The sequence below is a fragment of the Echeneis naucrates genome, chromosome 21 (genome assembly GCF_900963305.1).
Source record: "Echeneis naucrates chromosome 21, fEcheNa1.1, whole genome shotgun sequence".
Taxonomy (NCBI): domain Eukaryota; kingdom Metazoa; phylum Chordata; class Actinopteri; order Carangiformes; family Echeneidae; genus Echeneis; species Echeneis naucrates.
In genome coordinates, this window is record NC_042531.1 from 10,852,107 (window position 1) to 10,865,265 (window position 13,159).

The 13,159-nt window shown below is 39.5% G+C and overlaps 1 protein-coding gene across 1 annotated transcript; it reads right to left on the minus strand.

The window, feature by feature from the left end:
• Positions 1-70: 70 nt before the first annotated feature.
• Positions 71-1,127, minus strand: b3galt1b (UDP-Gal:betaGlcNAc beta 1,3-galactosyltransferase, polypeptide 1b). The gene has a single exon (XM_029530960.1). The coding sequence runs from the start codon at positions 1,125-1,127 to the stop codon at positions 141-143; it is 987 nt and encodes a 328-aa protein (XP_029386820.1). The 3' UTR covers positions 71-140.
• Between the last annotated feature and the right edge of the window lie 12,032 nt (positions 1,128-13,159).

Consider the following 13,159-nt stretch of genomic DNA (forward strand, 5'->3'; position numbering starts at 1 on the left):
TCTGCCATGGAATAGAGACTAGCAGCAGCCATCAATATTTTTACATCAATCAGCGTGTTACCTATGAAGTTTGAAGTGAATAAAAGGCAAAAAACTTAAAAGAAAAAATAAATAAAAAAAAAATCTTCTTCAATGGTCCTCTAACATCTCAAATGCTTCTTGCTGGACATGTCATTCCAAATGCGGTGCATCTCCTCCGGGGAGATCTGGTGGACGGTGATAACCCGCCTGTATCTACACAGGCTGTAGGCCATTTTCCAGTGATTAAAACCGCTGTTCTGATAAGGGTGTATGCCCAGCTTACGCAAACACAGTCCCACATACACATCCTCCAGGTGCAACAGTCTTGTGTGTAATGACGTCTTGTAGATCAGATCGGCCACATCAGCTGAGAACACATAGCCAGTGCCCGAGCAGAACGGCGGGTATTTATTGTCAGGGTACAAGTCTCTGGACATGTACCACTTACTGCGCATATCTCTGATGGGACCGCCGTTTATCACATAGCCGGTGAAGTATCTTCTTCTTGGCTTGGTGGTGGGCTTCAGGAGCTTGTAGATCAGGTTGTCCATGTTGACAAAGATGTCACTGTCTGTTTTCATGACATACTGTGCTTTAGGGCAGAAGGTGGCCACCCATTTCATGCCCATCATGGTCTTGAGGGTGAGGTTGTGGTAAGAATCAATGAAGTTCTCCACCACAATGTCATGAAAGATCTGACTTTCTTGTTCCACCATCTGGTTCAGGATGGCATCTGTGTTGATGCCCAGCAGGAAGATGGTGAGGATGCGGATGTCGCCGAAGGTGCTCTCGTCCCCCCAGGTTTCCCGGATGGCTTGGCGTGCATCAAATTCCTTGTGTGTGGTGCTTATGAGAATGACCAAGAAAGGCGCGACGCTTTCGCACTTCTTTGGCTCATTGATGATGAATTCGAAGGCATGTGGGTTGAGGGGACGGGTACGGATGTTGGTAAAGGTGATGTTTTTGTGGGGTTTCACAGTCTTCCGTATGGACACGGACATGTGGCTGACGTAAGTGGACGTTGGACGAGATATACTCAAATACCAGAGAGCGCTCGCCCAGCAGACCACTGTCAGCAAGTACAAACATGACACTTTTGAAGGCATTATGCTGCATTTAGGTGTATTTTGATGTGATGGATCATATAAGGCTTTCTTTCCATTAGCAATGTTTCACCCAGCAGGGCAGCATTAAGCTGCTTCGGCATGCAGTTTGACATTAATTGTCAGTAATGGATTACTTAAGAGAGAAGTGATGCTGTTTGCATTTTAATGCAAAGTGCTTTAAAATTGCACCGATGTCCAGGTTCTCTTGGCGACACTGCTGCTTCTCCATTTACATCTGAAAGAAAGAGACAGACAGAGAAAGAGAGAGGAATGATCCATAAATGTATCGCACAGATATAGAAGAAAAGCCCTATCAGTATATTTTTAAGTAAACCGCTACAGTGAAAGCATCACCGGAAAAAAAAATAAAAAAAATAATTCATTGTATAGACTTTGCCATCAGCCACAAGTCAAACAAATGAGGAAATGCCGCTTGAATAAAATAATTGTATTTACTGTATAGAATAAATAATGACAAGGCAGCATGGAAAACACCACGCCTGATGTATCAAATGTATCATTAGATGTTGGAATCAAAAAATCATCACAGCTCAATTTCTAAAATGAATTTGTTCCATCTGAGTGAGTCTAGTTTGACTCTGATGAAATCAATATCTAATAAATAAATGATACCACTGGAGGAAACGCGTGTGGGAAAGACTAGCGCCATCAGCCATCGAGCAGAAGTGACTCATTTTCCGACACATTTATATTATTCATTGCAGGGGTTTAGCTTTAATTCATTGGCAACGCACTCTGTGTGACGTGACGATTGTTTGCTCACTGCGTGACATCTCTGGCTTGCAACAGGCCGAACGTACTGTGTGATGTTATGATTTTTCACATTAACATGTTTGCTTGCACACAGATTGATAAGAATCCCACATTATTTAAGAAAACCCACAAAACATACTACAAACAACATTTTTTACTAAATGCATTTTGGCCTGTTAATAGCACATACTAGGCATACAAAACTGGCACTGGGTGATGCAATGCTGTTGTATTATCATATTTGTCATGTTAACATTTATTGACTTGACTGTTATCAGATTTGAGCCAATTGTAAAGTTTTCTTTATTGCATGAAAAATCTTGATAAAATATCTTAAAACTCTGCCTGCCAAGTTTAAAGACTAAATTATTCATACTTATTTATACTTGATTTATAGTGGAATTATATACTCATGCTTGCGTGTAACTGAATTATAGAGCATCAGGACTTGCATCATGTGACATTTTCACCATTCTTCGCATGATCCTGATGCGTAGGCTGACATTTTACCAGAGGAAACAAATACCCTTTAAAACTCAGACCCCCCCCCAAAAAAAGAAACCCAAAAACTCTTTTGTTCTGTGTCTCAAAGGAGCTGTGTGGTTGGCAACATTCTGCATGATCTGTGATATGGTGGCACAAAAGGAACACTGTGGCATGATATGTCTCTCCCCTGGGGGTGTTTTGCCCCCCCCCCTCCATTGCTGCACTGTGTTCCCTCTAACTGAGCTGACAGAAATTTGGCATGTCTGTTTTTTGCAGTCATTCTGCAGCATGGAGAACAAAAATCGCGGATGTTTGTAGCTTTGCTCAGGTGGATGAGCACCTACGGTATATGTTAGCATGCAGATTCCATATCTTGTCTTTAGAGGCAGTCTGCAACTTTTCTTTTCATCGTGAGAAGGAAATCAGACAGTGCACTTCACCAGGGAACGGACATAATGCAATAAAAGTCTGCATTTCCATCTTCAAAGCTGAAGAGAAGCAAAATCCACTCTGCACAGAGAAATGTAGTCATAATAACGTTATTTGAATTCACTTCAAGGACAGAGTGCAATTACCTGTAGCCTATACTGTAGGTATATTGCATATAAAGATACTCTGTTAGACTGGAAAAAAACCTTTATAAGAATAAACATGTAGAAACAATGCCTTTCCTTTGTTGAAAGCCATCTGTCACATGAATTTGTACTGGCACTTTTACGAGAAAGGTGCCAACTTATCTTATACTTCCACTGCATCCTAACTGTTTATTTGTGGCAGCTCCAAAATAGATTTTCTGCTGTTAAAATTATCTATTTGAGCGTCTAAGTCTATTTTTGACTGAACAGTTTTTCCCCAGGAGTCTCAGCAGAAATGAAACTTATGTTGAGAATGCTCGCTCATTAAAAACAGACCTTTTCCTCTTGTGATATCTCACAGGATTTAAAGATGCAAACAATTGTTCCCATTAACAGCAGTTTACTCCCAGCCAATAGAGAGGCGCCGGGAGCAGCGAGGACAGAATAACAGGGGCAGACCAAGCCATGTCTGTTTGCTTTTAGATTGATAACACTATAAAAACAAAAGCCTACACAAAACTAAGCTACATGCTGTGTGTACATGTGTACAACACACTGAAGTACACGGACACCAGGGATACCAGCTGGTAGCAAGCAGCCAGTGTGTCCCACATTGTCACTTTGAAATCTCATTTTCCAGACAGAAGCAAAACAATAAAAAATAAAAAAAATTACGAGACAGAAGTAAAGCAGTGTTTATGTGACAGAGCATTTGGCTGTCGCTCTGTAAAACATAAACTCCGGTGGCTCTCCAGCACAAACATCTCTCATCTGGAGCTCACATGTGTATAGATACCGCTGGATTAAAAAGACCCTGATCCAGTGGAAAGTAGATTTTACTGTCTGAATAAGTTCAGCAAGAATGGAGGATACTCCGTTTGGAAGTGGAAGAAATGACTTAATGAGCTGTTGCGCCACTTTGTACAGCATAGATTTGTGTGCTGATACACTGTGGATTGAAGATTTAAATAATTCGATTTCAGATTCATATATATGCATTTTATGTCTTTTGGTTATGCTCGCCATCTGAGCAGCGTCATGTCTTCAGGGCGTATTGGAGGCAACAGTGACTTGCTGCTGAAAAGTGACATGATAGGCTTGAGTGGGAGTGTGTTTTTGAATTTTCTTTTTTCATGGAGTGTTTTTAAAAGTAAATAAATTAATAAAATACATAGCAGATGTAAAGACACACCAAGCTGAAAGTACCTGAAAGTACAATTAACAATCATCACTGTTGATTTGTTGATTAACTTCTGAATTTTACAACTATCATACTACAATTTAAGTCTCTGCCTGCCTGCACGAAGAACAGCACTACACATCACTTCTTTTGGGCCAAGTTGAGGTAACAGGTGGGTTAAAATTACATACAAGTGAGAGGATTGCGTGTCTAGTCTGTAATTCATACACAATTAGGCACATTGGATAACAAATATACAAAACAGCTCTTGTAAAACTCAGATTTATAAAGAAAGTGCTATAAAAGGATGTGGAGGAGAAAAGCAGCGCAGGGGTTAAGTGTTAAGCAAGCAATTATACTTTCTGCTCTGCTGCCAGTTCACAGAGCAACAGGAACAAGTAAAATCTGACCTTTTTCTTCTACAACTTCTTCTAAACAAAACAAACCCAAACCATTACATTACCAGCTTTTATTCACATACATCAAGGAGGAAAACTCCCACCTGCCTGAATAAAGAGGAACTTCCAATACCAGTACCCTCCTACCATAGCACCGATAAAGGGCATGACTGTTTTTGGTCTCCATAGCGACACGGCCTCAGATGTAGTAATGCTGAACTAAAGGGTGGAATATCAATAGGAAGTGTCCACTGCTGGGAAAATGCACTTTGCTGTGGTCACAACCTTGACATATCTGAGCCATCTGTCAGAAGTCCATCAAACCAAAAATCTTTTTACCCCACTGTGTAGAGCAGTTCATTAAATCTGCTCAATACTGTGACTATAGCTGACAACTCATATCCACCACCTGGTAAAGTTCAGTTCTGGCTCACTGCATGTGTGGAAGCCTCCATGTGGGCTGCTCTATCGTGGTTAGACAACTGGAGCATCGAGCAGAGCTTGCAGGCAGGCCGCCAAACCTTTGCAGGGCTATTATTCCAATCAGTCTCCATGATGGTGGATGTCACACTGAGAGTCAGTCATAAAATCCCCAACTCTGTGCGACCAGTCTGGCCTGATGACCGGCAGAAAGGAGAGTAAAATATGGTAAATTATGGTGTGTTAGGAGGGGAGCAGGTGTAAATGGACAAAAACTGAACTTTCAAGGCTTGAAACAAACTACAGTGACACAACAGGGAAGGGAATTTAATGGAGAAATAATTAGCCTATTCTACTAGAGATCCAATTTATCATGATTTATTACATGGCAGGTAAGGCTGTACAGGGAACACAGCACAAAGACAGCCATTCATCAGAATGTGACATTTGGGCTGACCATTTGGAGGACTACTTTATAAAAAGGACACTCTCTTATGTGTACAATAGAAATGTTTTGATACATGGCCTCGAACCGTCTATGGACAGGTCTCTAAAGTGTTTTATCAATAACTTCTCTGAACTAATGGATTGCCAGACTGAATTAACCTCTTGATACAAAGCTTATTGTTTACTGAGGTGAGGCACAAGCCAAAAGTTCAAGCTCAATGCCTAATTTGACAAACCTCTCAACGAGTATTGCTGGTTATACCTCTAATGACACGGGCGCTGCTAAAGAACAAACTTTAGCTAAAAATATACATTTCAACAACACACCCTTTGCATTTCAACACTGATCTGCACTCTGCATGCAAACTGCAGTACATCTGCAGCATCTAATGTTCAATACTGTATGACTTTCTGAAAGTTGGATTCCTGTCAACAAACTTTTTATTTGGAACCTGGATCCTTGCATGTGACGTGCCTACGGTATTGTTTTCACCACAACAAAAGGGACATTTGATGTACTGATAACAAGGCTGCCTGATTAAGATGTGAAAATTGAAACCCAGAAATGGTGAAGTCTCCCTCCCCAGTGTTATGGCTGCTGAAGGCCACATTTGTAAGGTTATAACTGCAAATTCATTTGCAGTTAACCTTTGAGAAAAAGTGGCCATGTAAACAGTTTCAAAGCTCTTAAAAGATGAGTTTTTTTTTCCCCTCCGTAACATTTAGCTGAACTTCTCTACATTTTCTGAACCATTACATTATTATAAAACATAAGTCAAGCAAAAAGGCCAGTTGAAAGACATTTTTTCAACTATGGCAGCAGATCACAAAGCTTTACAGCCAAAGTTTCTAAAGCTTTGTTTGGCTCTTTTCTTTTGGACACACAGATTGCTTCAGCACATCAACAAAGAAAACCCACTTTCTTGAAATAATGAAGAATACATTCATGTATTAGAACTCTGTAAAAGCAATTATGTGTATTCATTTATTAATATTTTTAATTTGAGCCCATTACTACCATACTATAGGTCTATTTCCACCAGTTTCTATTGTGACCGAGGTTGTTGATAAAAATATCTCTTGTGATTGGTAAGCACATAATAAAATATAATGGTCATTGGAAAAATGTAATTGTTCTAACAACAGACTTTAGGAAAAGTAAATTTTACAATGAAATCTACTGGAATTCCATAGAATGACCTCCAATAAACTCTACTGTTGTAGAAAGATGACTGATTTCCTGAGTGAGTTATATTTTTTTAATCAGTAGATTACTTACTTAGATTACTGCTATAATTTTATAGTTCTGTTATATAGTCTATCTATAGTCCTTAAACATAGTGCAAATTAAAAAAAATACCTTATCCTTTTACTAAAGATGCACTCCAGGCATGTTTTCGGACTCACTAAAATGCAATGCTCTGAATAAATATTGGTTTCTGATATGGTTTTTCCAAAAAGGTTCAAAAAGGTTCAATTAACGACTTACAAGTTCTTAAAATTACATAACTTCTCCTTTATTGAACTTGTGAGAATGGATGAATGTGTAATTACTATCCTGCGGTCCCTGAAAAGACCGCATGAGAATGTCATGTTCTGACAAAGACACGGTACACATAATCAGATGCACAATTAACAATTTAAAACGTTCTACTTCATTGGACCTTAGTAGATTCTGAAGCCAGACGAGAAGAATTTCTCTATTTCTTGCTGTCTGCTGTCTTTAATATTGCTCCCTGACTGAAATGTTATGGGAATATTGTCATTTACATATTTTATTGTTTGCGTTTCATCTGAATTGTGTTCTGCTATTACGGCAAGCCACACACTGGGGGAAAATCTATACAAGCAGTTAAAAATTTATTGTGAAAACTGAAACCCGAGTATCAGGAGTCCAGGATGATGAATATGAAAATTACTGTTGACAGATGAACTAAATGCTACTCTAAAATACAGATATGCTTGAGTGGACGACTGATCAGGATCAAGCCAAGGAGGGTTTTTGCGTAGGGAATTAAAGTGGAAAATAATTCCACCTGGTGGTTGATGGTGGGGAGGTAATTTCAATTTCAATTTCATTAACACACAAACACGACTTCACACTAAATCCAGTGTCATCGTAAAAGTTGATGTGGTAAACTGAGTCTAGCTCTTGCCCAATCGTTAACAACCCTACGAACACAGCAGTTCCTGAGTTTGAAGAATTTCATCACTTTAAGATAGATGACGCTTTTAGTTTGTTTAGATTAGTTAGAATTATCAGTCATTTCACTGTCATTGGGTTTTGTGACAGTGTTTTGTCTGTAAAAATATTAAAATAAAAAATCTAAACTACAAAGGTAACTAAAATCAGTAACTTACATTAACAGGTCATGTCAAACCAAAACTATTTTCTTAGAGCCTTCAGTGCTGTCGAAACTAAATAAGTCCTGCATTTTTGAGAGCCATTGCTCCTGAACATTTCACACAATTAACAGAGTATTTGTTGGGTTTTGTATAAAATAGCCAGTCTTATGCAACATCTGAAGAGAGTCATCTGAAGAACAAGAACATTCCTCAACTGATGGGAAAATTTCTATCCTTTAAAATGTCTGCCTTTAAAACAAATTTGATGTTTTGCAACAGTGTGTCATGTAGATGAATTAAAATTTACAGGTATTATATGAATAACATCCCTGACTTATGTTATTTCATTCTACAGCTGGAAAACCAATCAGCAGTAAATATAGTATATGTAATTACTTGAAGACAGGATTGCAATATTGTTATGCCACATTTTGATAATGACTTAGTTCCTAATTCCAGTATAATATCTAATGTTTCATTACTGTGATACTGTCTGCAGACAACCAGCACTCCTGTGAGGCTGTTGTCGTTATTAGACAGCAGAATGTGCAGTTTTGAAATGATGCTACCTTCTGCTCACTGGGAAAAGTTATGTTGCTAATATTAGGCCAGCACAGAGTGTTGTGTAAATAAGTCATTAGCTCTGTCTGAAACAATGAGATTCATTTGCAGGTTTCACTTGGAGCTGGCAGAGGGTCAAAGATCCACCTTTCTGCCATCAGGTGTGTGTGAAGTATTCCTGGTGAAACAGGGTGAGCTGGATTTGTTCATGGCGAGCAACCTGCTGGGATGATGGCTGCATTTGTCTTAGCTCAACAGCTGCTGCCGCGTGGGCCCCCCCACCCCGCCGCAAAGCACCTGGTGTTGCAGGCCGCATGCACAGGGAATAAAACAACGCAAGTAAAAGATGCCATCAACCACCTCCTTAATTTCAGGTGATGCAGCCAGCCTGATGGACAGAAGCACTTACAGAGCACCAAGAACGATGAGAGATGGCATTACACTGAACTTGTGTGTCTAATACTCATTTCACAATTTACGGCACTCTGAAGGATATGAAAATGGACTGTACAGATAATTACACGTCCTTCGTACAGGTGATTTGATGGAAATATCGCCCATAATGGTGACACGGTTAGTTAAAGTTAGTTAAAGAGCTTCAGTTTGGAAAGTCTGCTGCCCTGCATCAAATCAGAGAAAGCGCTCTCTGAACTATAATGCGTTATTGCCTACATATTTCTGTATAGATGAAGGCATAGGGTAATGTGTTGTTTACAGATTGCTAATTAAAATATGTGATGGCTACAATGGTGAATAAAAAAAGTTAATGACTGACTCTTGATCTGATCGCACGAATAACAGTGCTGTTTTTTTTTTATGCTGGGAAAGCTGTTGAGGTGAGGAGAGAGTATATTGTGCCACAGTTAATAGCCTGAATAACTGCACAATATATAAAACTCTGGCTGCACATATGTCTGAAACTATACCTTAAAGAAAATGGGAAAGGTCAGGAGGTCCGTGACGAAGTGACAGTAGCTCGTGCGATGGAATCGTTCTCTCTTTAGGGGTTCGACAAGTCAACCTGAGAGCAATAGGTAATTACGTGGCATTAGACGGTGCTCACTTTTCCCAACTGATCTCTAACTTTAACTTCAATCAACTCCATCAGAGCTCGTGTCGCTGTCCCAACATTTGTAAGACAGTACACTTTGAAATATACATACATTTGGTTTGGTTTTGTCTTCCACACCCTCTTTTCAGCCCAAAGGCCAGTTTCTCAGAATTGTTTGTGATGTCTTGTGGCGTTCCACACAGAAATGAATGATTTCGTGTGTAAAGTTTCCTGCAGTGGCCAATTTTTGTTTGGACCAGAGGCACATTTCTTTGTGTTGTCCAACAAATAATTTCTTGCAGAAAACTACGCCATGGGGAGTAAAGACATTTGGAACTAAGCTTAAATATATCTACGAGACAAAGCAACAAACAGGCATTACGTTGCTTGAAAAATGGAAGCGCAGCCTTCTCTCATTCTGTATCTCATTCCCAGTATAACATAAATTTGTGCATTCTTAAAACTATAAATGAAGCAGCTTTCTTACATTAGTTGAAGTTACTATTTAGGATAGCAGAGGCATAAGTATTTACAGAGAATTACAGAAGTACACAGGGATGCTTTTCTGAAAAGTGTTTAAGAATCCATTTCAAAAGACATTGAACGAGTCAACAAGAAATTGAAGTGCGCCCTTTGTTGTAGGGAATATGAAAATAATCTCCTGGGAGAGTATGAAAAAAACTGAAATGACTCTGTTCTATAAAGGAGAATATTGTCAGTCGTTTGGCAGCTACATGTGTCTCCCTTTATCCTGCGAATCTAGTCCTGTCCTGTGTGTTCCTGTGTGAAGGGCCCTGGTTACAGAGGCCAAGACACTAAATTAAACGCTATGTGACACTGCAGACAGCACCAATTAAACTCCAAACCTCTGATTCTTCTCAGCAGCCACGGGCAGCCCGAACTCCCAGAAAAACAGCAACCCAAAAAATATCAAAATAAATAAAATCAATCCTGCTGTAGATGGCTTTAAGATGAGATTTTCTTTCACATCGTAAACACTTACTGATTTGTTACCAAGCTGCAGTGGTTCTAACATGAACTGGATTTATATTACAGCAAAGACGTCTAGAGGCTGTTTACATGACTGGGGACAGGAGGCATATTTGCAAACAGCCATCCTTCTAGTCCAATTTACTGTCTGCTAGAAAAATGCCGGCTAGCTTGTGTTTGAGCAATTAAATGATAAGTTGGCAATACTCTATATTCATCCCACATACCACAGGGAGCTGATTTTAATACCGAGTGTTCCCTATGTCACCAAAGCCACATGTAGCTCATTCCGCTGCAGCATGAATCATTTTGTCCCAAAATGATCAAAAACCCAACAGTGAGCTACATGGCTACAGTGTGAGAGATCATCATTACTTTGAACATTGGCACAATAGTTAATTGCATTTTGACATTTTTACTCCTGTCTTTCTGTTAAAAACACAATTTAAAACACTAAATGGAAATTAGCGTCCCAAAGAAATCCACGTTTTTTGTGACATCCTCAGTTATACAATAACCAGGTGGAGATCTGCTGATTATAAGATAATATAGTCCATATATTATCCTTTGACTCAACAACATAGGGTTCTCCCAAACACTCTCTAAAGATTTTAAAGATTTCAGCATTTACCTCATTCTTCAAATAATTAAAATAACGACAAAAGACGTTTGTTGACGTGAAGTTATTATGCAGATTATTTTACACAAAATGCCAACCGCACATGTAAGAATCGTTTCTGAAATACCAGGCATGCACAACATTGAGTGATGTGTTCGGCGTTACGGAGAGCGCCCTGGATTTCTGGCATTAGCTCACAGCCAAGCGGATAAAATTGGACTGGGGCTGTCCGGACATTGGCCCTGGCACATCGGTTCCCACACATCATCAGGCTCAGCAATGCCCTGACGTGTCCGCCATCAACAAGAAAGTTATTAACTCAGTCTTTTCTACGATGGAAACAAAGTTGTCTTGTTTAGATTCTAGTCATTAAAATGAACCAATAAAATAATAATGAAAACGCGAGACGGAAGGTTCTCCTAATCAAGCAGTGTATCAACCATCAGCAGTCAGTTAGACACAGTCCGCCATGCAGATGAGATGAACTACGACTTAACAGGCAAGCTGAAAGAGCCCATCTGATATATAGCTATGGAGCCTGTGCTCTACACAACCAGCGCTGACTAGTTGGTATTAATTAGAATGATTCTGCAGGACTCCACAGTGTCTGTAAACCCTGGCAGGTAATTCCTCTCACTGAAGGCGTTTGTGCTGATACAACCAGCATTGTTACCTTTCACATCTGTTGGTGAGTGGTGCTCTGATGGCCGCTAGCAGTCCTAGGAATATTTTCTCACATACCATCACCCTGGCTGTGTCTGCGGGACCGACAGGGATACATACACTTCACCACCTAATAGGCTTTCGCAAGCAGCACAGAGACACCTCATGTAAGGCTAATACTGCAACACTAGAAGGTGGATGGCACAACTTGGTTACTATTTGGTGGATGTGTGTTGACTAAGTATGCCGAATAAAGTGTAGACGAACAATTTCCAAACAAAGGATGGATACAAAATGCTATTTCTTTGGATCACGTCATGTCAAGTCCAGTCCAGGATCAGTAAAATATAATAAATTCTTTAATAAGACACTAAACATGACATGAATGGCAGAGAATGATAAAAAATCCTGATGTTATCTGCAGATGTTTTCAAAAGGAGGGTTATTAGATTATATCACATGGATGTATTCCAATTTCATCAAATGAACTCTGAGAAGAGAGTAGCTTTTTTTTTTTTTTTTTATCTTTTATATTATACACACTGAGAAATCATTACTTCGTTCTTCCCTGTTGATGAAGGGGCAACACAGATGTATATTTTTGGGCGGCAAAAAATAGAGACAGGCCTGAGCACATGTCAGCGCTTTCATAGAGCTGGGAAGAAATGCACAGACTTAATGAGAGGATGTTTTCTAAGGAGCCCCTCCAGCCAACCGTGTCACATCATAGAGCAGCCAGGTAGTCATTAGAGGGACAGATGGTGATGCGGCTGATTGGTCTCTCTGCTGACCTATTTGGAGGTGTTTGTCCTCATCATGCCTCTCCCCAGAAGTGGTGAGCAATGCAGGAAATGGTGTGGTCTGAATAAAGACAGAAATGCAAAGTACACTTCAGTAATCTTTAGGACGCCTATCGCAGCTTTGATGTGTGGGAGACACGAAGGCGCTCAGTGGGCTCGCGAATCGCTCATGATTAAAAGCAAAAAAAATAAAAAATTATTATTGCTTGAAGCCATATTCCACTTTGCCAACTTTAAAATCCTCATTTTAAACAAAAATAATCTGCAATAAAGATGTGAGAAGGATTACATGTGAAATAAAGCTGACAGAGTTGGATTGAATGTGAAAATAAAGATGGCTTTATGTTGATTTTTACATAAAATGGGATGAGCTGAATCAAATGTGCTGCTTCACTGTATGAGCAACTGTTTTCAGACATCTCCTGAACAACGTGATTTCAATATGTAGAGAGAGTATCAACCACCCCAAAGCCAGTAATCTCTTATTGGCCTCACTCATGTTTTGAATTTAAAACTGAGGCCAAACATTTTTACTTGTGCCAGAAATAAAGCAGCATGAAGTCAGTAAAATAGTGTCAAGTTGGCAAATACCTTCGAGTCTGACTTCAAGCAGATGTCATTAAAGGAAGGAGCGGAAGAGATGATACATTCATAGATTGTCAGTCTGTTTTTTACAAAACCACAAAATAAATCATATCATATGAGGTGAGAAAAAACAAGGT

Coding starts and splice junctions, on each gene's coding strand:
- b3galt1b (XM_029530960.1), bottom strand. CDS start 1,127: ATGCCTTCAAAAGTGTCATGTTTGTACTTGCTGACAGTGGTCTGCTGG.